This window comes from Brienomyrus brachyistius, chromosome 1 (genome assembly GCF_023856365.1).
Source record: "Brienomyrus brachyistius isolate T26 chromosome 1, BBRACH_0.4, whole genome shotgun sequence".
In the NCBI taxonomy this organism is placed as follows: domain Eukaryota; kingdom Metazoa; phylum Chordata; class Actinopteri; order Osteoglossiformes; family Mormyridae; genus Brienomyrus; species Brienomyrus brachyistius.
This window is the reverse complement of record NC_064533.1, coordinates 11788457-11812052: the sequence shown is the minus strand read 5'-3', so window position 1 is coordinate 11812052 and position 23596 is coordinate 11788457. Positions and strand designations below refer to the sequence as shown.

General features: G+C 53.8%; 1 protein-coding gene across 1 annotated transcript in view; it reads right to left on the bottom strand.

Moving 5' to 3' along the window:
* Positions 1-3252: 3252 nt before the first annotated feature.
* sox5 (SRY-box transcription factor 5) overlaps positions 3253-23596 on the bottom strand; it is a 118902-nt gene continuing 98558 nt past the window's right edge. The window contains 10 exon segments of the mRNA XM_049011261.1: positions 3253-3572; positions 3673-3889; positions 5350-5523; positions 5954-6053; positions 9425-9597; positions 11600-11771; positions 13734-13877; positions 19100-19185; positions 21517-21618; positions 21621-21642. Of these exon segments, the coding sequence (XP_048867218.1) occupies positions 3266-3572; positions 3673-3889; positions 5350-5523; positions 5954-6053; positions 9425-9597; positions 11600-11771; positions 13734-13877; positions 19100-19185; positions 21517-21618; positions 21621-21642 (1497 nt within the window). The 3' untranslated portion in view covers positions 3253-3265.

The window sequence follows — 23596 nt, the reverse complement described above, 5'->3', positions numbered from 1 at the left end:
ACTCCTTGTATAGCTTTTACGGTTAGTTGAGCAAAATCACTAAAGTGTGTTACCCCTACAGCATACAATCTATGTTAGACATGCTATAATTTCATAGCATGTAATAGATCACGCCTGTAAGTGATCGCCATGACATGTTGAAGTAAAATAATAGGTGTTTATGGATGTGGCCTCTAAGGAGGGAGGGGGGGGGGCGTGTTTCACTAACCACTGCTTTGTGATCATCGGATAACACCCCCCGGCCCACACCTCCTCCAACAGCAGCTTTGCGATTGTCTGCCTGGGTTGCCCCCAATCTGCTGATAAGCTGGCCCGCTCAACGGTGTTCCACTAAGGCCCTTGTACGTAAAAATCCCAGCACAGGTGAGTGGGGGGGTTCTTTGTTCAGTGAAAATGGGGTACAATATATATATAATCTTCTTTATCTTCAAAAAGGAGAGAGGAAATTTCACATTATACATAAACTGTTACATTAAAAAAACAGGTTTTTCTGTTGGCTGTCCGTACAGTCCGAGTGCTATAAGAAAGTTTTTTTTTTTTTTTTTTTTAGACGTGAAGGTTAAGTTGATGAAGACGCACCGATGAAGGCGAGGAGTCCTCTCTCTCGCCCTGGGACGGCGCTCGGCTGGATGAGGTCCTCTTCGACCGCATCAGCGCGATTAACGATGAAACGTACAGACAAATAAAACGGACAAAATGAAATCCAAACAAAAGAGGAAAAGACACTTCAGATCTAAGCATCTACCAGCTATGTACTGCTCAAAGTGAACGGCTTCATAAAGTAATAAAAAACTCAGTAAAGGAGAAAAATAAATTATACATAACTTACTAAACTTAGGAACAGCTGACCATCATAATTATTATTATTATTATTAATAACATTATCACACTAGAGGCAGATTGATTGAGAAAATACAGTATTCAAATACAAATGAAATGCACAGCTGTTTACGAGCAGCTTCTCCCTGTGCGATCAGCACATTCACTGGGGAAAGCGAACGCGGAACGACGTCTAAACAGGGGCTGACAGCGTGGGGGGGGGGGGGGCAGGTCAGGTGTGTCCTCTGCACCAATGCTTTCCAAGCCGGTCCTCAGGGACCCCTCAGACAGTCCTCGTTTTTGCAAGTAGGGAGCTGGGAGGGAGCAGAAATGTGGACCATCTGACAGGGAGCAGAAATGTGGACCATATGACAGGGAGCTAGGAGGGAGCAGAAATGTGGACCATCTGACAGGGAGCAGAAATGTGGACCATCTGACAAGGAGCTGGGAGGGAGCAGAAATGTGGACCATCTGACAGGGAGCAGAAATGTGGACCATCTGACAAGGAGCTGGGAGGGAGCAGAAATGTGGACCATCTGACAGGGAGCAGAAATGTGGACCATCTGACAAGGAGCTGGGAGGGAGCAGAAACGCAGACCGTCTGGGGTCCCCAAGGAACGGGTTGGGAAACACTCTGGACGTTCAGATGACATGGGCTGTGATGTCTCAGGAAGTGGGGGGGGGGGGGGAGACGGCTGAGGAAGGGACGGTCGCAGTTGCTGACTGCATAGCTTAAAGCCGTGTTTGCGGGATGCTGATGTCACCAGGGGTCACCAAGCCATTGTTAGCGCTGTCATCCAGCGTGTTCTGATAAATCCCAAACAGGACGTATGGAAATGGGACCTAGTGCCCAATCAGAAAGCACGGATTTAAGGGCAAGCCAAACGACTCGAAGCCCGATTGGCTGACAGGGAGACCAGGCTGTCCCAGATACCACATGGGATTGGCGGGTTGGGACCGCGCCCCTGTGGGAGACTGTCGAGTGGTTAAACTTTGTTCGTGCACCCACTGCCGCCCTCGCCACACTGGCATCGCTCAGGAAAGCAACAGTCACTTATCTGTCCCATTACAGAAAGTGCCGGGTCAGAATGCAGCATGTCTGACACAAACACACATGTGCGCACGCCCCTTTGGCGAGGCTGATAACAAGACTAAATCAATAGCGCCAGGCTGACAGGGGTCGCTAATCGCGTCTCCATAGTTACGCAAGTCACGAATCAGACCAGATCAAACGAGTGCCGTTTCCTCCCATGAGAAGTGCACCTGTTACATCATCAAACAGCTACGAAACAGAGTCATCCTACAGGACTGTACGAAAATATTTAGATGGGGGGGCAAATGGGGAGGCCGTGTGCAAACGAGGGAATCTAAAAGGTGAAGATCGCTCCCCCCGATGGACGGTCATCAGTCCTGCACCAAAACACACACACACACGCACACACGCACGCACACACAGGCCTCCTGTGCCTTCCTATAGTTTACAAACAACACGCTGCCTTTACAGACAGGACCCCCCTCTGCTCACCCATCCGCACCCAAAGTTCACCCACAGGGGGGATTTTCTGCGCTTCCTCTCGAACGCCTTCCTCTTCACCTGAGAGCAGCGCCCGCAGCCATTGTGACCAGAATAAGAGAAAAAGAGCAAGTGAAGGAGGGAGAGAGAGATGCTGGTCGTCTGGGATTGTCTACCATGTGACACTGCAATCACTGTCCCCAGGGCAGGACGCCGATCAAAGTCTCGCAGTCCTATGCACACGTTTATAAAACAAAAAAAAAAAACAACGAACAGAAAAAACCCAGAAACCGGGTGCTGATTTGGCACTTCCTGCAAGGGGGGGGGGGGGGGGGGGGGAATGGGCAACGGAACCGTAGAAGGTGCCGGAAGGAATCTGCCGACTTTGAAATCAGAACAAAAAAAAAACGCATCGAACCCGCAAAGAGGCATCGTCTTCACTTCTGTCAGGTGCATTTTACGGAACGAATGAAACGAAAAAAAAGCCTAAACGCTTTTCTCATAGAACTGTTGCACAAAAACAATGTATCACATTCACAAGCCACTTGTTGGCACCGTGTACCTGAGTGAGAATATTATAGAACCAAGAAAAAAAGCCATTTAAAAGTGTCTCTTATTTTTAAACAAACGGGTCTGTGGGGGTCAGACTTCAGTGCTTAGTCTCGGGCTTTTCTCAGTCTGCGTCCGGTAGCTTATGGGTCTCCTCAGCTCGCCTGGGGGAGGGGGGGGGGGGAGGGGGGGTGGCAGTCTCAGTGCGTCGATTCCTTTAAGACTCTCGCTCTCTGTAACAGTCCATGTTCCTTCCTGTGCTTCCGGTGGGTGGGGCCAGGTGGGGTGGGGCCATTTGTAAGGGCAGCATGTGGGTCTGTGTGGGTGTGGTGCCCCCCCCGTTCACCACCTCCCCCCCCCCCCCCCCCGACTTCCTTGAGTGGATCAGTGCGCCTGAGCGGCGATGTGATTCTCGCTGTCGCTGCCGTAGTCCCCATCCTCATCCTCGTAATCGAAGTCGTCGTAGGCGTCGCCGTTTCCGTCCTCCAGCCGAAGCTCCTCCTCTTTGACACGGGGCTCCTCTCCCTTCAGACCACCCAGGTAGGGGCTCTGGATGACGGCCACGGCCGGCTCTGGGCTGCTGGACATGCTGGAGTGCTCCGACGGCATCTGCGGGGAGGGCATGCCTGCCATAGAGAGGGCGCCTGGGTAGACCACACCTGCTGAGGGCAGGGGCAGCTGGCCTTGTTGCCTGGAAACAGACGAAGGAGAGCAGCGAGGGTTACCACGCGCCAGCAGACTGACATCCGCCCCTCCCTGGTGGCATAACATGACATGCTTGTGTCCCATACCCCACGGTGAAGTACTGGCGCATTTCCTGGCGCCGGTTGCGCATGATGGCCTTATACTCGCCGATGCGCAGCTTCTTGCCGTCCACCAGGCAGGTGCGCTTGGGCCGCGGCTTGTACTTGTAGTCGGGGTATTTCTCCAGGTGCTGCTTGCTGAGCCGCGCCTGCTCCTCGTAGTACGGCTGCTTCTCCAGGTTGGTCATGGCCTTCCAGCGTGAGCCTGCAGGGCGGCGCCGATGAACACATGCGTTACCAGCCTGCCTGTGCCGTGTTTGTCCTTTCAGCATTCTGTTATGTTTATGCTTACACAGTATTTTAACTGTGCAGCGTCTATACATACACGGCATGTTAATTGTGCTGTGTCGAGCCTCTCACAGCTTTGCATACCCTCCCAGATCTTGCATAGGCTGGCAAGCGACCTCCAGCACACACACAAGACCCCCCCCCCCCCACACACACACACACACTCCAAGTATTCACTTCTTTGTGGTGACTGTCCACTCATCTCTATGGCCGTAATCCTAATCCCAGCTATGACAACCTTAATCCCTACCCAGCCTCAACCTAAACCATAGGTAACCAAACAAAAGTTTTTCATTTTTTGATTGCAGTCACAGATATTTCTAAAATTGAGGTTGTCCTTAGAGGGACTGAAAAAAATGTCCTCATAAGACAAAAATGTCCCCCCCCCCAAATCAAAGAAACGTCAACACAAAGTACGGCTCAAAGGAACCAAAGTTCTAATTCTCTACATAAAAATCATTCTGATTGGCTGGTGTGGGCCAATCACAGCCAGCCCCGCCCCCTACCTCATTCAAAAGTCATTCCTGGCCTGTTACTTTGCTTTTCCCACTGCAGCAGTGTGCATATTTGGCTCCCGTGGCTAAAGCCTGTGTCTGCTGGTCTGCGTGTTTCCATCCAGTTCCAGAAGTACATTCCAGGATGTGTGTATCTGGCTCCAGTTCCGATCTCCAGCGAGTGTGTACTAAATTTACACCCCCGTTCCCACTACTGTTCACGTAATGAGAAAAAGCTGCGGCCAGCGACCAAAACAGCTGTGTTAACGCAGCACGGAACACGGGCTTATTAGAACCAGACCTGCCCATGTTACCAAACGCTTAGAAGCTCTTTAAAATGTCAAACACAATCTCGGGGGTCTTAATAAAATGTCAGGCGGGCTGGAGAGCTTGTTTAATGCATAATGAATTGTATCATCGTCCTGTGAGTCGACTCTCCAAAACAATTAATTAAGTGCGAGTCTCGACGACTCCGCTCACAGGAGCTCCGTCATCACAGATAAGATTCCACCCACTTGCCGTGACCCCTGACCCCCTCCAGCACTGCTTCCCAGACCTTTCCTGACCAATCATCACAAGGGCCCCAGGGGTTGCTGGGCCAACGTAAGAGATGTGGTACGGAGAGTGATGAGGGACATACTGATCGGCGTTCTGTCTGAGGCAGTGCAGGAAAAAGGATTGGGGGCGGGGTGAATTCTGTAAATGCCAGCGAAAGGATGGCACCACGCGCACGGAACATGGCACGGATGAGATTTCCGTGTTCTGGGTATCTGGAGGAGGTACGAGGGGAAGCTCAGCCAAAAAGCACACGGAACAAACACGGCGACGGATTCGGCCCACGCGTTGCCCCCCCCCCCCCCACCTGGCCCGAAGATGGTCTCACCCAGGATTTTACTGATGTTGGAGTTGTGCATGTCAGGGAAGGCCTGCAGGATCTTCCTGCGTTCGTCCTTCGCCCAAACCATGAAGGCGTTCATGGGGCGTTTAATGTGCGGCTCACTGCCCCCCCTGCCACGCGCCTCCCGGAACATCCGTGAGTCCGACACGCTGGGGCTGCCTGTGGGGGGGTGGGGGGTGGTGGTGACAGGAGGGGCGGAGAGGGGGGGGGGTGAGCTTCATATAGACACAGCTTCACAAACCCACACACTGATTCTCATAAACAGAGTCTCATAAAGACAGACAAGCTCACACATTAACACACAAATCCTCATGCTGAAAACCACCGTGTGACTGAGGTCTGTAAAAGGGGTCAAGTTTTACACAGAACTCGGGGCGAAGTGTAACGAGCAGCAGCGGGTGGCTGCCGTTCTGGAGCTTCTAATCTTCATGGATAATCTGTACGGGTGACCTTTTCATACACGCCCCCCCTGACGACCCCCTCGCCAGTGCCCATCAGCGACACACCCCTGAGCAGAGCCCCGATCGGCGAGCGGGAGAACGCCATCCTTCCCGGCACCCCCCCGGACCTGAACGCAGACCCTGCTCACCGTCGGAGTCGCCACTGATGTTGAAGTCCATCACGTGGCTGAACTTGTTCTCCTCGGACTGCTTCAGCTGCTGCGACAGGTTCTCCAGGGTTCCCTTCTCCTGGATCAATGCAGGGACAGAGCGGCCAGGTCAACCCCCCCGCTCATTCCAATGAAGCGAACATTCACGGCAATCAGATCACGGCCAGGTGCGTGTGTGTCCACCGTAATGCCCGGAAGATCCACCAGGCGAGATGGGAAGAGTGAAAGGGGCCTGTTAGTTTAATTTGGTGCTGGTTTTCACAGCATGGGGGAGGGGGGTTGTTTCATATCACATGCCTCACACAGATGGAAGAGGGCGCCGGAGAGCACACCCCCCCCCCCCCAAAATGTACACGTGCGAGCGATGAGCTGATTACATCTCTGCCTGACAACTGCTCAAGTGCACATCAACGCGAGCTCTACCTGCGGCCCGTACCAATGGGAGCTGAAGGACGGGGGGGGGGGGGGGGGTGATGGGTGACTCCACAAAGCCTCCACCTGGTCTAAAAATGCCACCTAGTGAGACGCAGCTTCTAACTTCAGCTTCATATGTACCGGGGGGGGAGCGGGGCAAATAATTCTGTCCCTGACAGATCTAATCACATTTCAGCAGCCCCAGAGCGAGCGATGCATTGAGAACTGCTCAAAAAGCCTGTACGTCCAGCCCCCTCCTTTTCATGGTGGCGATGGGGGTGTTACTGTTGGGCTTTGCATGTGTCGGCCCCTCCAGGAATACTGAGCCGGCCGCCATCTGCGTGGTACTGCCCCCCCTCCCTGCATACTTAAAGCGGGGGGGGCTACCCTGGGTGCACTCTCAGACTGAGAGTGCCCTAGGAAGGAGAGAGGGCCAGACCACACACCCCCACGGGTATTTATTACACTCAATAAAAGGCTGATTTACCGCACATTTACATGGCTAATGCAGGCGTCCTGCTCATTTTCATTTCAGACCTCCATCTCTTTGCATATATATTGGGAGCCCCCCACCCTGAGTGCTGCATTTACAGGCTAATTATACAATTAGAAGCTATCCCCAAAGCCTGGCATCTATAAAAACACACTCAACAGCGCGCTCTCCATTAGAACATGACCCAGCCACCCGGGCCGCCCCGGAAAAGCGCATTATTCTATTCGCAGACATACAATTAAATAGTTCCTGCGAGTTAATTCACCAGATTTAAATAAACCTGCCTCAGAAACACACGATCCGCCGGGGGGGGGAGCAGGGAGGTGGTGCAATGGAGGGGGGAGCATTATCCCAGGGGACGCTGTGTCCAAACACGCACTCCGAGGGTGTCACCCCATGCAAAGAATATAGAAAGGAGTGCGTTTGGCCAGGGGGTGATGTTCCCACACGTGCGTGGGTGTCACCCCAAAACACAGTCAGATCAAACTCTGACGTTTGACCTACTCCCATACTACACTCCCATCAGTCCTTCTGGGAGGGGGGGGGCATGCCTGCCCCTTAATCCGACCTGCAATTCCACCCCCTTCCCCTCCCCATCTGTGGGCATCATTCCAAAAAAACATCTCCACAGCTTCCAGACACAAAGAGGAGAAGAGGGGAGAGTCATGTGTTAAGGAGCATCTGATGTGCATTAAGGCAGATTATGGGGTTGGGGGGGGGGGAGTGTCATCTACTAGCACGCTAGGCTAGGATGGCCACTGCCACTGGGGCTTAGTGGTTAAGGGCGGAATAACCACTGTGCCTGCTGACGGCCCCTGATCTCAGGTTCTGTAACCAGCATGGCCCGGTTTGGGTAACCGCACAACCACAGTCCTTCACCACAGACCGAAGGTCACATACTAGCAGTAAATGTGACAACCACAGCTGATGACAGAAACCTAGTTAAAGCCTGTGCAATATATGTGTGTGTGTTTGCATGTATATACACACGGAAATGTAAGGCTTACAAATCAACAGATGTTTCAGGTACTCTAAATAATTAACTTATCATTGGAAACCAGGCCACCCCCTTAGCCACCACGCCACCATCTGGCCATAAAATAAACAGACTTGTAGCCTCTTGTAGCCTCTGTCTCACTGCAGCGTTCAGCTGCCTGGGTAATGCTGGCTATACAAGCCGATCAGGTGACTCGCAGTCTCACAGAGGAGGGAGGAACGTGTGCAGCAGACACGATCACTGGCTCAAGGAGGTGTGTGTGTGTGTGTGTGTGAGAGAGAGAGAGAGCAGGAGAGAGAGGATGGATATGTGAATATATATGTGTGAGGCAGACGGGCTAGGTGTGAGGGTGTGAGTCAAAATGTGCTTCTGTGTGCGTTTGAGAATGCCTGAACGAGCGAGCGATGCCTGTGTTAACGTCTATGTGTCCCTGTGACAGGAGGACTGTGTCTCTGTGTGCGTTTGAGAATGCCTGAGCAAGTGATGCCTGCGTTAATGTCTGTGTGTCCCTGCGTAAGTGTGAATATATATGCGTGTGTGTGTGCCTGTGTGTGTGTGTCTGTGTTTGTGTGTCTGTGTGTGTCTGTGTGTGTGTGTCTGTGTGTGTGTGTGTGTGTGTGTGTGTGTGTCTGTGTGTGTGTGTCTGTGTGTGCCTGTGTGTGTGTGCGCATTTGTGTGCCCGGGAGATGTTAGATGTTAAATGCCATCAATGCAGATGCTCTCCAGGCCTCTCCAGCTGACTGCAGTGTGTTTAACAAATAAGCGCAATTTAGCCCTGCGTCCCGGGAAACAGCCGGTGTTGCCTCGCATCAGCGTCTGGCACTGCGTCTCCGCAGACGGAACGGCGGCAGGGCTCCCTGCCCCAGGAGCATCTCGCAGAAACATTAAATATTTCACAGGAATATTGTTTCTTCGTTTTTTTTTTTTTACTCTTTTGTCGCTTTCCTAAAGTGCCTAGTTTTGATTTGGCAGACTCCCGCAGCGCACACAAGCGGCTCTCTGCTCACTGGCCACCCAGATTTTAACACGCTGACCTGCAGCGTGTCCCATTCCCAGACAGGGGTATCCTTTAATCCCAGATCTGTGTTAGGAATCTGTCAAGCAGAAGGCAGGCCTCAGACAGTATGCTTAATGCCCACACAAAGACACCACATGGGTCTAAATGGGGATGTACACAATCAACAGACACAGTGCTCAACCGCAAGGTTGTAGGTTCGAGTCCCAGATGGGGCCCTGCTGTTACAGTGCAATACCCCCATCTTGGGTGTAAAACCACACCACTGGGTGCAGTGTAACTCTTTGGAAAAGTGTTGGTTAAGCTTTTTCTATGAATCAGATTAATTTGCACACTCAATCCCAGCCGGCCTGCCCTGGTTTGCTTACAGAATTGGCAGGAATAACTGCGTGTTTAAAAAAAGAACTTCGGGGTGAGGGGAAGTGCATATTCCCGGTGGAGGTCAGGGTTATGTTCGGGCTGAAACCCCAGGGAGTGCAACTCGGACAGACTCCTCCCAACAGCAGGGGGCAGTGTCGGCAAGGGATGCACCTTGTCCAAGCGGCCGCTGCCGAGGCCCAGCCCGCTGACAGCGGCCACTTTGGCATCCAGCACCTGCTGCTCCCTCTTCAGCTGCTCCTTCATCTGCCGGGCCTCCTGGAAGGCCTTGGTCACCGCCTCATGGTCGTTCAGGTAGCCCGCCGACGTGATGGATGACAGCAGGTCTGCATGGAGACAATGTGGGAGAGAGGATTTGGCAAGGTGCACCTCAAGATAAAGGCATCAACATACAGGCACTCAGGCTCTGGACACGAGACCCTCAGGCACCACGTGATTCGTTCTGATCCCTGGGTGGGACCCCCTCTCCATGCAGCCATCTACGCGCTATTACCTAACAGCCTCCCCAGTTAACACATGGCTGTGTGGCATGCTTCTACAAGCTAGCTGTAACCCCAATCCAACCCCACTTCTAAAAACATACCTGCTCATGTTGTCCCCCAAGCGCACTGCTTATCCACATATCTACACCATAACATCACCATATCCCGATGCTGGTCACATGGTCCGTGATCATGTGACCACTAAGTGCAACTAAAGGGCAGCTATCGGCAAATTTGCACTGTGAGATCATTATACACCCCCCCCCCATGTCCAGGGATCTGGGGGCTGGAACTGCTATTTGCTATGTGTCTACCTGCCATCCTGGAGCTCTGCCCCCCCCCCCCCTCTGTCCCCCCACTCCCGATACACCGCTACTGCTACAACCAAGACCCCCTATTCCTGGCTTCCGTCATCATCAGCACTTGCATTATTTTCTCGGCTTGCTGACCACAACATAGGCAGCCTCAGTACTAAGCAGGGGTCTTAAGGGGGGAGGGAGTACTGTCATCAATCTCCCCATCTCTGGGTAAACTGAACAAAGAGCCCTGGGGCAGATTAGGGATCTTAATCTGCGGTAATCCAGCAGCAAATGCAGTCTCAGGCTAGATTAAGTGCTCAGATTTGTAATGACAGGACTGAAGCCTTAAAAAATCAAGTCAAATGGACTTTGGTGGAGGTGGGGATACAGGCAACCAGCAGAGGTGGGCAAGAGCTAACTACCCCCCCACCCCAGCTAGACCAGGGCTGCGGCTAGGTGAGGCTTGGCTGTATCTAAATGCTGGCTGGAGGAGCGGTGAGGTCAGATTTGGGGGCGGGGTCTGAGGGAGGAGGGGCATGGGGAGCAGCATGGGATGGGGGCAGCATAAGTGAGGCGGGTTTGAGGGTGGGGTGCTTTACGCACACGACCGGCATGCGCACCAGACCTCGCTGCGGCGGAGTCACGCATCACATCTTGACCTGGAATATCTTGGGGAACAGATGGAAATACTGGTGGGACAGAAGGCAGGGACTAATTGGGACGCAAGCGGGCGGCTCGCCTCGCCACGTTCCCGGTGTTCCCGGTGATGCTGACAAACTTTACACCCTAATCCATTTCTGAGAACAAAAAACATCTGGGCGCTAAATCCCATAATCTGCTGCTAAATCCGGCGGTTTGTGGGGAACAGAGTGGAGATGAGAGCGGCCAGGCTGCAGCGTAGACCCCGGCGCAGCGGCCAGGCTGTCATTAGCGCCGGGGTCCTGCACTATGCGTGAAAGCCAAGTTGTGTAAGAGGAGCCTCGCACAAGCGCACGTCCTGCTCGCCTTTGTGCTCTTCTCCGTACCCCCCCTCCGTGTCACATGCCCCCCCCCTTCCCCACCAGCTTCACACCCCAAGGAAGTTCACGCTCCTCTCAGTCACTGGCGGCGAGAGGGCAGCTTTTCACAGAAGCTTCTAGACCAGGATATCTCCCTGCTCTTTGGGTGTCAGCTGATACATGCTTCTGTGGTGTATTATACACTCCTCTGCTAACACATGATACAGTCAGATGTACCAAATACTAGTGAGATACTGTACTGCCTGACTGGTAATAATCACTCTTGTGCTGGTGGACTGACTGGTGAGAATCACCCCTATACTGGCTCACTGGTGAGAACCACCCTTTTATTGATTGGCTGGTGAGAATCACCCCTTTATTGATTGGCTGGTAAGAATCACCCTTTTATTGATTGGCTGGTGATAATCACCCTTGTACTGGCTTGATCACTCTGTGCTAACTCTTGTACTCCAGACCAGTGTGAAGGATGCGGGGGGGGGGGGGGGGGAGTCATGGGTGGGTTCCAGGTGGGTGGCTGGCGGGCGGTACCTAAGGAGCCGGCACGGGTGGGGGGGCTGCTGATGCTGGCTGGGACGCTGTGCTTCAGGGAGCCGGGGCCCAGCTTCAGGGCAGGGACCTGTGGGGAAGCGGGGGAGGTGGGTGACTTGCTCTCGGCCGCCTTAGGCCTGGACGACAGGTTCAGGGGCTGAGCGCCCTCGTCCTGCAAGGCAAAAAACAGCACAGGCGTCTCCATGGCGACCGCACACACTGGGACCAGGGGCCCAATCAGAAACGCTGACACGGCGGCAGGCCTCCACATATAAGCACACGCGCTCGACAAGGTCATGTGAGCGCCTCTATTAAGCGCAGCAAGGACTGGAACAAAGGTTACCACTCTAGTCTGACAGTATGAGGATAAACAGTCCAAACAGACATAGAGTGAAAACAGAGCGTAGATATTCCATTATAGAGGGGACCTTCCATTACTGGGGTCCTTGGCCCAGCCAGTGTTAACACTGAAAGATACATGTAAGTCTCCATGACATCTGGAGTCCTCAATGCCATGCCCAAGTCTCCAGTGATGACAATGTGTCCTCTGTAGGGCTTCGGTGTCCATGGTAACAATCCGGGATGTGCCCATAGCAACGATACTCCCTTGTGTTCCTTGTAATGCCCATGCTACGATAAATACCGACCGGTCCTTAGTACCAGCTATCCTATGGCATTCCAGGCTTCAGCGCACTTGTATGACTCCCGTGCCTGACTGACCCGCAGGGCACACGGCCGTTGGTCCGGTGTGAGACCCGAGATCGGCCCGTCAGGAGCACTGGAGCGGGGCACGTGCGTCTTCATTAAGACCTTCCGCTCGCGCTTGGCGATGAGCTTTAACAGGATTGCCTTCATTACGGTCTGGCTGAATTGAGGCAAACCGGCAAGATCTCTTCATTACGCAGGAGACAAAGGCCTCCCTCAATGAGGAGCAAGCGGGATGGATCTGGTGGGGAGTATTGAATTGTGACCCATATTGTGTCGGGCTTTCTGTCGCTGGATTGCAGGAGAAACGTGAATATTTATTACAGATAATGCCTCTTCCCAATGCTCATTCTCTCAGAAGAAAATCCGTCAGTGGGACGTTGGCCAACATGAATAATGCCACCAAGGAGGAATTAGCAGCAGAGATTGGCGAGGTGGGCTGCGGCTGGGCTGCATGTGATTGGCTGGACTGTGGATGCTCTCGCCTGCTATTGGATAGGGTGTGGCTGCCCTGTGTCCGATTGGCTGGCCAGAGGGTGGGCTATGTGAAATCCACGGCGCTATGCTACGGGCTGCGTGAAAACTGCTCGGCACTAACTCGCGCTAGGTCCTGGTGACTTTCTCTGCGAACAGGCTGTGCCGATTCCCACCCACGCTGCTGGCGGGTGGCTTGCAGTGTCGCCTCCTGCTGTGTGACATGGTGGCATCTTGAGCAGTGCCCACAGTCGGCGTGGGTCACGGGCCTGTGGACTCGCCACCACGGAAACTATTAGCTGGTCACCGTGGTGACAAGAAGCCACAGAAGGAGGCCTTGAACATACTTGGGAGATGTGATGAAAAGCCAGGCAGTGTGTGAGTGTGGAAGGGGGGGGGGTACAATATTCTGCTCCACACCTACGCTTCCCCCCACCTGAACCTCCACGGGGGGGGGGGGGGGCAGCTCTTAAAAGCCATGTGCCCCAGCCCTAACAGCTGCCTGACAGGCGTCAAGCCGTCCTAAGTGGGGCGAGAAACCCAGGGAAAATGTGGACCCTGAAAAATGCATGTTTACCCCAACCGCTGCCCCGAGGGGGAGGAGAAGGGTGGGGGGTCTGAGGGAGAGATGTAAACTGCACAGGGATGAGTCAGCAGAGTGACAAGATGAAAAAGCCCACCCCCCCAGTCCTGTAGATTGTGAAGAGGTGGCCATGATGGCAGAAACAGTCAATTCCAATGCAGTTGATGTTCGCTGCAGGGCGTCTAGCCCAGGAACGGTTTGCCGGGAATTAATATAAAGTGCCTGCTTCCTCTGGGGCCCAGAAGACACACAGGAGCACTTCCTGCTTTGGGCGTCAGCTGCACAGCACTTACACGGAAGCAGAATGTCACTAGAGGGATGTCAGACTGCACTCAGCCCACATGGGTCCCCAAAAGGCAGGAGAGGCAGTACCTTGGGTTTGGGAGGTGGGGTGCTCCTGCACTTCTCCGTCTGGCCACTAGTGGGCGAGTGTGTGCCGAGGTTGGCCTGGGGCATACTGCCATGCTTAGACCCCGGGGACACCTGCATGGCCGCCAGCTGGGCCGCATAAAGCTGCTGCAAAAACAAAACGAGGGGGAAAGAAAGCAAGGAGGGAGGGACAGAGGAAGATACATGAATAAATAAATACGCACACTGCACAAACAAAAAGAGGATGGGGGTAAAAAGCCGGGGCCGGCCATTAGCGGGGGCCCCGCGGCTGCTTGTGCCTGAGAAGCGGCGCTGCTCTGGGACGGTCTGTCACTTTGCGTCCCACTGCCCGGCCCCCCAGGGGCCCGGCTAACAGCACACGCGAGGGAGAGACATGCAGCGCAGGTGCATCCTGGGATATGATGCTGAATCAGGGTCGGGGGGGGGGGGGGGGGGGGGTAGTATCTCTCGAGATAAAAAAAAAAATGGTCAAGGGAAAATAGAAAAGTTAGGGGCCTCCTTTTCAGGTCGACCACAGTCGGTATTCCGAGGGCCCACGTGGGGATTTGAAATACTCCGGAAACCTCTGCGGTGACTGTAAAAGCAAAGCGTGTCGCAGGTAGTATTGCGATATCGCGACGGCATGAACCGACAGCTCCCTGCCACCAAGCAAGTCCGGCACAGACGGAGGAAAGCTCCGTGGGGTTCACGTCCCCCACCACACAAGGCAGCGCTCCTTCAGAAGCAGCTCCTGAGTGACTTAAGCCGGTGACTCTAAACCGACATTCGTAAACAGACTTAACACGACTATTTTTAAGCTGCCCGACATTCCGGCAGAGGCTGTTAAATGTACGCTGCCGCACAGCCTTTGTGCATGTTATTAAGGAAATTAAGGGGACGATTTCTATTTAAAACCATTCCTTTCTTGATGATACACAACAAGAAACACCCGGTTTGTGACAGAAGCCGGGAGATTCTTCCTGCGCTCATCTTTAAAGTGCAAACTGAGCGCGTTCTCAGAAGGACAAGACTTTGGTGCCTCGCTGCTGTTTCTTTTTAAGATTTTGGAAAATAATCACTGTTTTGCGAGTGAAACTTCCGTCCTTCTGTCCCACGCTGGCCGCCAGCCACGGGCGGGAAACAAAGGCTGCTTTTATGCAAATGGCCCTCCGCCTCTCTCTGTCACCCCTCTGCTACATCGCCGCTTTATTTCCATCCTGCGTCGATGTGGATTAATGCTTCGTGGCCGCAGCCTGTAACAGCTCTGCGTGTGCTGATGCGTATAATTCCCGATCCCGTGTCCCCCACGAAGGACTGCTCCCCCTGCTGGTTGGTAAATATCCTCAGGTAAAAGGATGGGTGGGGCATGTGATATGTACAGTGACTAGAGGGCGCCTAGTTGACCCCACTGAAGTGCCAGGAGGTCTGAGTGTGCTCAGAGAGGGGCTGGACAAGTGAGAAGACAAGTGACTAATCTGACCACAGGGGGCGCTGTTGAGTTCTCCCAAGAAGGGCAAGAAATCTAGAGTGGGATGATGAAGAGCAGCTTAAATGTGACCCCCACAAAGGATGGGCGTTAAGGCATCTGCAAAGGTGGGGGCGGTGAACGACAGTGGATGTTTCCAGAAAGGGGTATTGAGATATTGGGGGAAGGGTTGGATTGAGGGGAGCGTTAATTGAACGTGGCAGACAGCACGGTCCCATGGCAACCGGGCAAATCTGGACCGCGGGGGTAAGGCTGATTGAACCCTGAAAGCTGCCGTCCGCACCAGCTCACGCTTAATCCCTTAATATGATCCGTAATCAATCAGGGCAGCAGCGTCAAGAGAAAGGTGTGTGTGTATTAGGATGTGTGGGGCGCCTGTCCCTGACAGACACACAAGCAGTGACGGCCAGCCCCTCGGTGTGTTAAGTGAGGCCAGGCACCCTGGGCAGACACTCTGCCTGCCGTAATCCGCCGCTTCACAGAGATTATACGCTGCTCTCCCATCCACCGCCTTTGTTGCCTGAATGAAGCCAGGCTGAGAGCAGGAGGCGGAAGGGGGGGGGGGGGGGTTGGGGCCACGACGCCGGCCGTGAACCGCAGGGGTTGTGAGAAATATAAAGCTCGCTGACCTCGCGGAGCTCCCTGCCAGCGGACGGGCGGAAAAGGACGCCGGCTTTGTGTTGGGAAGGGTGCCGGGCCCCGCAAAAAGGGAATTATGCTTATTATCACAGTCACCCCCACCAAGGGGGGGGCCTGCTACCTGGGATGGGTTCCAGGCCATGGCAACCCTGTGCTGGGTAAGCACTCACCAGATGGGTATATATACAATAATAATAATAATTATTATTATTATTATTATGTTATTACTATTATCATCATTATTTGGTTGTTATCTGGTCCTTTTTTAAAATGACTTGATTGTCTATGGATATTTGAATATTTCCATTAATATTTTACTGGACTATTTCACTGTCTCCCTGAAACCTCAGACTGTGCCTTTAACCACCACGCCACCTACAGACAGTCAGACAGACAGACACGCCGCCACTCCAAACCTGCCGAAGGGTCTCTCTGATAGACTAATGTGGGCCTTTCCCTCCGAGGCGCGTGAGTAAATGTGCTGAATCCATCCCGCAGTTAAGGTATTAGCCATAGGCTCAGTGCGCCACCCCCCCCCCCCCCCCCCGTACAGTGCCGTAATCCGCCACAATATGCTCCAACATCTGCCTCCTCCTATGATGCCTAACCCCGTCCATTGACCCTCTTTATATCTCTCCAGCATGACCGGGGACCATGGGGGGGCAGGTACACACTGCTCCACACCTCTACCCCGCAGCTGCATGGCTCCCTGTGTCGTACCGCCCCCCTCCTCCCCATCTGCTCCAAGATCCAGTGCAAGAAACTACGCTTTTCTGACATCTACAGCATGGGTTTTTTTCCATAAGAATAAAGCTGAGGATCCAGCTAAGAGCATTTAGCCATTAGCTAAATGCTGCACAGGCCTTTAAATGTGTAGCGCAGTCACTGTCGGCTGCACAGGCCTTTAAATGTATAGCGCAATCACTGTCGGCTGCACAGGCCTTTAAATGTGTCGCCCAGTCACTGTCGGTTGCACGGGCCTTTAAATGTGTAGCGCAGTCACTGTCGGCTGCACAGGCCTTTAAATGTGTCGCCCAGTCACTGTCGGTTGCACGGGCCTTTAAATGTGTAGCACAATCACTGTCGGCTGCACAGGCCTTTAAATGTATAGCGCAATCACTGTCGGCTGCACAGGCCTTTAAATGTATAGCGCAATCACTGTCGGCTGCACAGGCCTTTAAATGTGTCGCGCAGTCACTGTCGGCTACACAGGCCTTTAAATGTATAGCGCAATCACTGTTGGCTGCACAGGCCTTTAAATGTGTCGCCCAGTCACTGTCGGTTGCATGGGCCTTTACATGTGTCGTGCAGTCACTGTCGGCTGCACGGGCCTTTAAATGCATCGCAGTCACTGTCGGCTGCACGGGCCTTTACATGTGTTGCGCAATCACTGTCGGCTGCACGGGTCTTTAAATGCGTCGCAGTCACTGTCGGCTGCACGGGCCTTTAAATGCATCGCAGTCACTGTCGGCTGCACGGGCCTTTACATGTGTCACGCAGTCATTGTTGGCTGCACGGGCGTTTAAATGTGTCACGCAGTCACTGTTGGCTGCATGGGCCTTTAAATGCGTCATGCAGTCACTGTCAGCTGCAACATCTTCCCCCAATATCGCCAAGAAGCCCTCATATGATGCTTCACATCCTGCTGTGCTCTGCCACACACAAGCCCCCCTCCCCCTCGCCCCTGCCCCTTTGTGAGGATAGAGACCTGCCTGACTACCCTGACCTTGTCAGGTCAGTCCTGCTAATATGGGGTGGAAGGCCAGCTGTCGACCAGAACGTACCAGAATGGGAGGTGGCAGTGGTTTTAAAGTGGTTGCATTCTGTTTTTTTATCCAGACAAGACTTTTAATGAAAACATAACAACTGACCCAAACAACCGTAGTGACAGAAACCACAGTGGACAGGAAGCACTGTGACAGAACGCCTGTAGCAGCCTGTGTCCACAGGAGGGCAGTGAGGCCTTCACTTACGGACTTTGGACAGGCGCAGCTGTACCGCTACCCATTTGTACCTGTGGGTTAGACCCCGAGGTGTGACCCCAGGCTGCAGCTCGATCCCCAGAAGGGGGAGAGGTTCCCGAATGTGTATGACTCAAAATGTCACCGGGCAGGGGAGAGGTCAAAGGTCACTGTGAGCAGTCATCACTATGGAGACGAAGGCAGTGTGGGACGCGGTGAGGAAGGAACAAGGAGGTACGAGGCCCATTTTAAAAGCCCCCCCCCCCCCCCCAACACCAGTCGTGAAATGAGCCTTTGAACACGGTTGCCATTGTTTGGCGATCCACCCCTACAACGCCCCTTTGTGCCTCTTATCTCTCAGCTGAACACCGGGGACCCAGTTAAACCTGGGCAGCGCAGGGGTGACGACCTGGACTAAATTGGATTCTCGGAGCCGTGCAGTCAGGGGTGGGGGGGCTCGAACGTGAAGACCAGGCTGCAGGTGAGTGTGTGTGTGTGTGTGTGTGTGAACACCCCTCCCCCCCCCAGCAGTCCCAGCTCTCTCTCTGACTGCCTCTCCATTATGACTGTGGCTCTGAAGTATCTGACCCCTTGGGGGGGGGGGACAGTAATCTTTATGTCCGTCTCAGGGCATCCGCTCGTAAAAATGGAACGCAGCACAGATCGCCGTGGAAGCGCTGGTGAGTGATTTACCCCCCCCCCCCCCCGTCCCACCGCCCCCCCAGCCTGTAACAATGTGGTGATCTGTTTCACTGGGGGATTTTGAGAATATGGGATTGAAGGTATGAACAGCCATGTAGTCAGAATTCTGATACTGGGGAGGATTCCGGACATGTCGGGTGTGAAATTGGAGTGGGTGGGGCCTCAAAGGGGCGTGGCTTTGCAGGGTAGGGGAATGAGACTGATGTGGGAAAAGCCCTCCTGCTGATCTCCTGGACTGGAAAGGAGGGGACTTTGGGGGCAGCAGATGTTTGACCCATTTATTCTCAAAATAAATATCACAAAAATGCCAAAATCTGGAGGCTGAGATGCAAATCTTAATTTGGCTTCATTAATCCACCAATAAATAGATCTATGTCTATGGGGGGCATATTTGTAGAGGGGGAGCGGCTCTGGGACTCCTTCACGCTCGTCCACTGTACAGTGTCAGGAAGGGAGGTATCTGTAGCAGGTGACAGGGAAGCCCTGTGACATGTCATTGACCCCCCCCCCCCCCAGCCAGGAATGATCTGTACTTCTCACCTGGGGAGGCGAGGAAGATGCCCCACGCCCGTCGGCCTTACCTGGAGCTGTAGGGGGCCGAGTCCAGGCGTTGCTGCGGCAGCCGCTGCCATGGTGGTCGGGATCAACTGCAGTGGGTAGGGGTCACCTGGGGGGGGTCAAAAAAGCGGCATTTCAAGCAGGTCCACTCTTACACTGGGTGCACCCCTTTACCACCCAACGCGTCCAAAGCTGGGCCTTTCCGGCTGCCAGCTCCTACCCTCAACGCAGACACTCAAAATCATCATCCTCTGAAGGCTGCTCCCCCACTCCAAAAGCTGACCACCAGGGAAACTCATTCCCCCCCTGCAAAGCCCTCTTTTGTTGCAGCCCCCGGTCCCCTTAATGAAAGCCGGATCATGCGCCTAATGCCCACTCCACAAAGAAGGCTGAGGAAACCCCCCCCCTCCTCAGTAGATCACGGCCAGTAATTAAGGAGCAAAACTTCATCTCAGCCGACAGGAGCTTTCCGGCAGGGTGGGGGGGCCAGCCGGGTGCTGAAGAATCAGGGCTGAATTATGGGCACAAGGGCGGCAGATAGGCCTGGTAATTACCCCCTCTACAGGAAATACCAGGGAGCGCGACTCTCGCCGCTCCTTTATCTGCTAACAAGCCGGTCCGACACGCTGCGCCCGTGAAACACATCACCGTCACCACCGCTGCCCGCGTCCTTAATGCGCCACTTTATAGACTCCGTTTCACTGGCTCTCAGCTCGCGGTGTCCTAATGGCCTAGGTGAGCCGTCCTTTCTTCCTTTTTCCCAGAATGCTTTGTTCTGGAGTGAAAGAGCAGCTTTTGTGGCCGCCCGGGCAGCCGCCTTTGCGGACAGATCAATAAGGCTTTGGCTAAGCGGAAGTGTGGGAGCAGGATCTGACCCCGGCACTCCGGAGCGAAGATACCAAATCTCACACAGTGATATGTTGCGCTCAAAGATGATTGGCAGAGATCAAGGGGACATGCGGCGTCATGTGAATATTTCAAAATGTTAATTTTGTTAAAGGTATTAGTTATACATCCTTGGTTTGCTCTTTTATGTGAAGTAATAAATGTCGTTCCATGAGCTTTTTGTGCTCAGACAACAACAGCAGCGTGTTCATGGAGGCAGCCACGTTTGTTCCGAGATGTGCAGCTCGATTGGAAGACTGCTTGGATGTGATGTTACACACCTCAGAATTTACGACTTCGCCAAGATAATTGAATGCAACATAAATCCATGTAGCACTAAATCAGTCTGTCACACCCCCCCCCTTTGCCCTGATGGGTACAATTTGGCTGAATTGGGGGTTTTCACTTTTTAAGTAATAAACCAGACATTCCCAGCTCAATTTTCCCATATAACTTTTTCATAAAAAAAAACAAAACAACTAGGTTGAAACATTCTTTGGAATAATGTCAGCGATGTATTATGGGAGATTATTTTACTCCCTAAAACAAACAAAAATATGTAAGACATTTTATAGGACTCGTGGGGACCTCTGAAACAAAAGAGAAACAAAAAAAGTTAAACATGTTAGTTTTGGCCAGAGGACGGCGGTAAATCAGGCAAGAGACGGATCCCGCGACAGGAGCTGCTCATGCTCTGAGTCAAGTTCTCACTGGTTTAAAACCAAAAAGAATCGCAAAAAGAAAAGTCAGACTGTTTCTCACTGCCTTAAATTTCACTTTGAGCTCGTGGGGGCGTTGTGAAGCTTCTCTGATTAGCCCTGGGGCGGATGAAAATGATTAGGGTTTGCGTGTTTGTGACGTGGTAAATCGAAGGGGGCACTAGCAGGACCGGGGAAGTCACAGGAACAGCTGGACTGGAGGAGGAAGAGCCGAGTGGGGCAGAGAACCCGCAGGCAGAAACAATCGAAGCCAGAATGGCAGTGCTGGAGCAGGCTGCCGGGAAAGGGGGGAGTAGTGTAATAATTGATATTGATGGACTTGTTTTGGAAACTGTGAAGTTCTGTGGGAAGAGCTGGACCTTGGGATGCTCGGCGTGTTGGAAGCGTGTCGGAGGCGTGTTGGAAGCGTGTTCTGGCTGCGTCCTGCGTTATTGCGAGGAAACCTGGGGCAGGTCTACCCCCCTGTGTCTTCACGTTATTCCGCAGAATGCTGGCAGCGCCTGTTCACGCTGTAAACAACACATTGCCTCACAGTTGGACGGTTACGACCAAAAAAAGAAAACTCCCAGAGGAGGCGCGTTTTTTTTCTCCCTCCATCCCCGCCTTCTTCCTCGTTTTACTTTTTGAAAATGCGACTCGAAGACAAAAGAGGCCTCCATGTGGTCGGCTGCCTCGGTCACCTGGCGGGCACGGCACCTGCCTTACACCTGCGTTACACCTGCGTTACACTCCTCATTCTCGGATCCTGAGCCGGATAGCCCCGCCCCCTCTGCCGGAAAGCCCCGCCCCCTCTGCCGGAAAGCCCCGCCCCCTCTGCCGCCCGCCCCCGCACTCACTGCAGCCTGGCTTGTAGCTGAATCCCGGAGGGAGCAGGAAGCCCTGCTGGGCGGCGGCTGCAGCCAGAGTCCTCTGATCCGGAGGGAACACCGGGATCATCAGGGGGGCAGCTGACCCTGGACCTGCTGGAAATGAGAGAGCATTTGGGGGGATGGGGGGGGGGAGTTGAATTGATGGAGGGTCCAGGAGAGAGGGAGTGGTATGGAAAAAGAGAGGGAGAGGAGAGAGACATAGTCATGGGTCTGAGTGGGAGGTGCTGCTATCAGTGCACTAACCATCATGGGCATGAGTGATCATTTCAGTCAGGCTCAATCTCCTCAGGTTTCCAGCTCCTGTGTTCCCTGGATCTCAGGTACTGGCACTGTACGGACAGGTCGACAGCACTCCCCCCACCGTGGACAGCCCGTCCCCCAAATTAGCGGGACAAAGGGGCCATTGCGCGGGCCCCCTCCACGCTCCCCCAACAGCTGGCCATCGCTTCCGTGGAACGGCTCCGGTCGGCAAGGAGCCACGAGACTTCACAGGTTTCCAGGATTAAAAAAACTCAGTGACTCTGACCCACAGACACAGAGAGGCAGCAGACAGATGGTTCCGCAGAGCGACGCACTGCCAAAAAAAGACAGAAGGGCGGCGCCGGTGAGCGTCAGTATGGATCGGCAGATTATGCCCCGGGATGAATATCTAGGATAGATGGTGAAAATGATGGTTTGCGGAAGGTGTCATTCTGGAGCAGGAGTATGGAAGATGAACAGGGAGGAACCGCTTCATCGTATATGTAAATTCGGGGATGGTGGCAAATGCGAAAATGGATTTTTTCTAGGTGTAAATTCCATGTAGCCAAAGGAAGGTGGCGGATGGGGAAGGATTTTGGGTTGGATGTGAAGTCGAGACGGCGGCATCGGTTGCGGGGGCTGGGGCACGATCACATTGTAGACGTAAATGGTGCAACTGTGGCCATAAACAGGATCTTGCGAGAAACGCTTGGACCCAGAGCCTCAGAAATGCTTTGCCAGCGTCCTCCGGGAGGCACTACTGAGCCCCATGTGCTCTCTTCCAGTTTGGGCCATTGTGGCTGCATGCTCACTCTGCCGGGAGGATCGCTAATGATCCCAGGGGCCCCCCCTCCCTTTTGTCCAGACAGCCTTGCGGTCACATGACCGATGCACGCGGGGGAAAAGCGGCATTCCACCGCCGTGGCCTCGACCACGCCGTAATTACCCGGCAGTTCTGGTTAACCGTAACTGCCATATTGGCCATGCGGTGATCAGAAGGTAGCGGCGGTTTATTGTTTTACTTAAACAGGCCCCCCGTGGGGCGTAATCACAGGCCCCACTCCGCCCCCCCCCCCGGCAGCATTAATCAGACATATGCTGTACTGTGGGCCTCCAGGCCGGGCAGCGGATCTGTGTGTATCTGCCTCTCCCGCCACGGACACGCCATGGGGGGGTTTTCAAACCTGTAGCTCTCCTCACACTCTGAGAGTGGGCCGCCTACACCCCCTCACACACACTCCTCCTTCCTGTCTACCTACAGCTGGCCAGGTCCATCTTCCAGGTGTCCCCTTTAACACAACGCCCACAAATGCTGCTCGCCCTAATTAGGCGTGGTGGGGGCGGGTCCCAGTTAAGCGGTACCATTGGCCGTTGCAGAGGCTATTCCCCCGGAGACCAAGACATTAACGAATCAGGGAAGAGCCTAGCTGAATCCAATGGAGTTGAGCGGAACAGACCCCAACCCCCCCAAACAGAGGCATTGGTATGCTCCTCAGTGGGCTTTAATGTGAGCACAGAATTCGCCGCCCCCCCCCCCCCCGCCCCCCTCCGTTTTAGGCCCTCCTGGCTCATCCCTCACATTTAGCCTCTGCCCTCGAATACTCCGGACGCCAGTATCTCCTCCATCTGCGAGCTCCATTAAACAGGACTAATCCCCACCAACAGCTGGGCATCCACTTCCAGCCTGCCCCCCCCCCCCCTTCTGTGCCACATGCACACGGATGCGAATGTGCATACAAACGAACACGCATGGCACACGCGCATGGGCACCTGGAAGCAGGCGATCACGGCCCTGCCCTCCGGACCC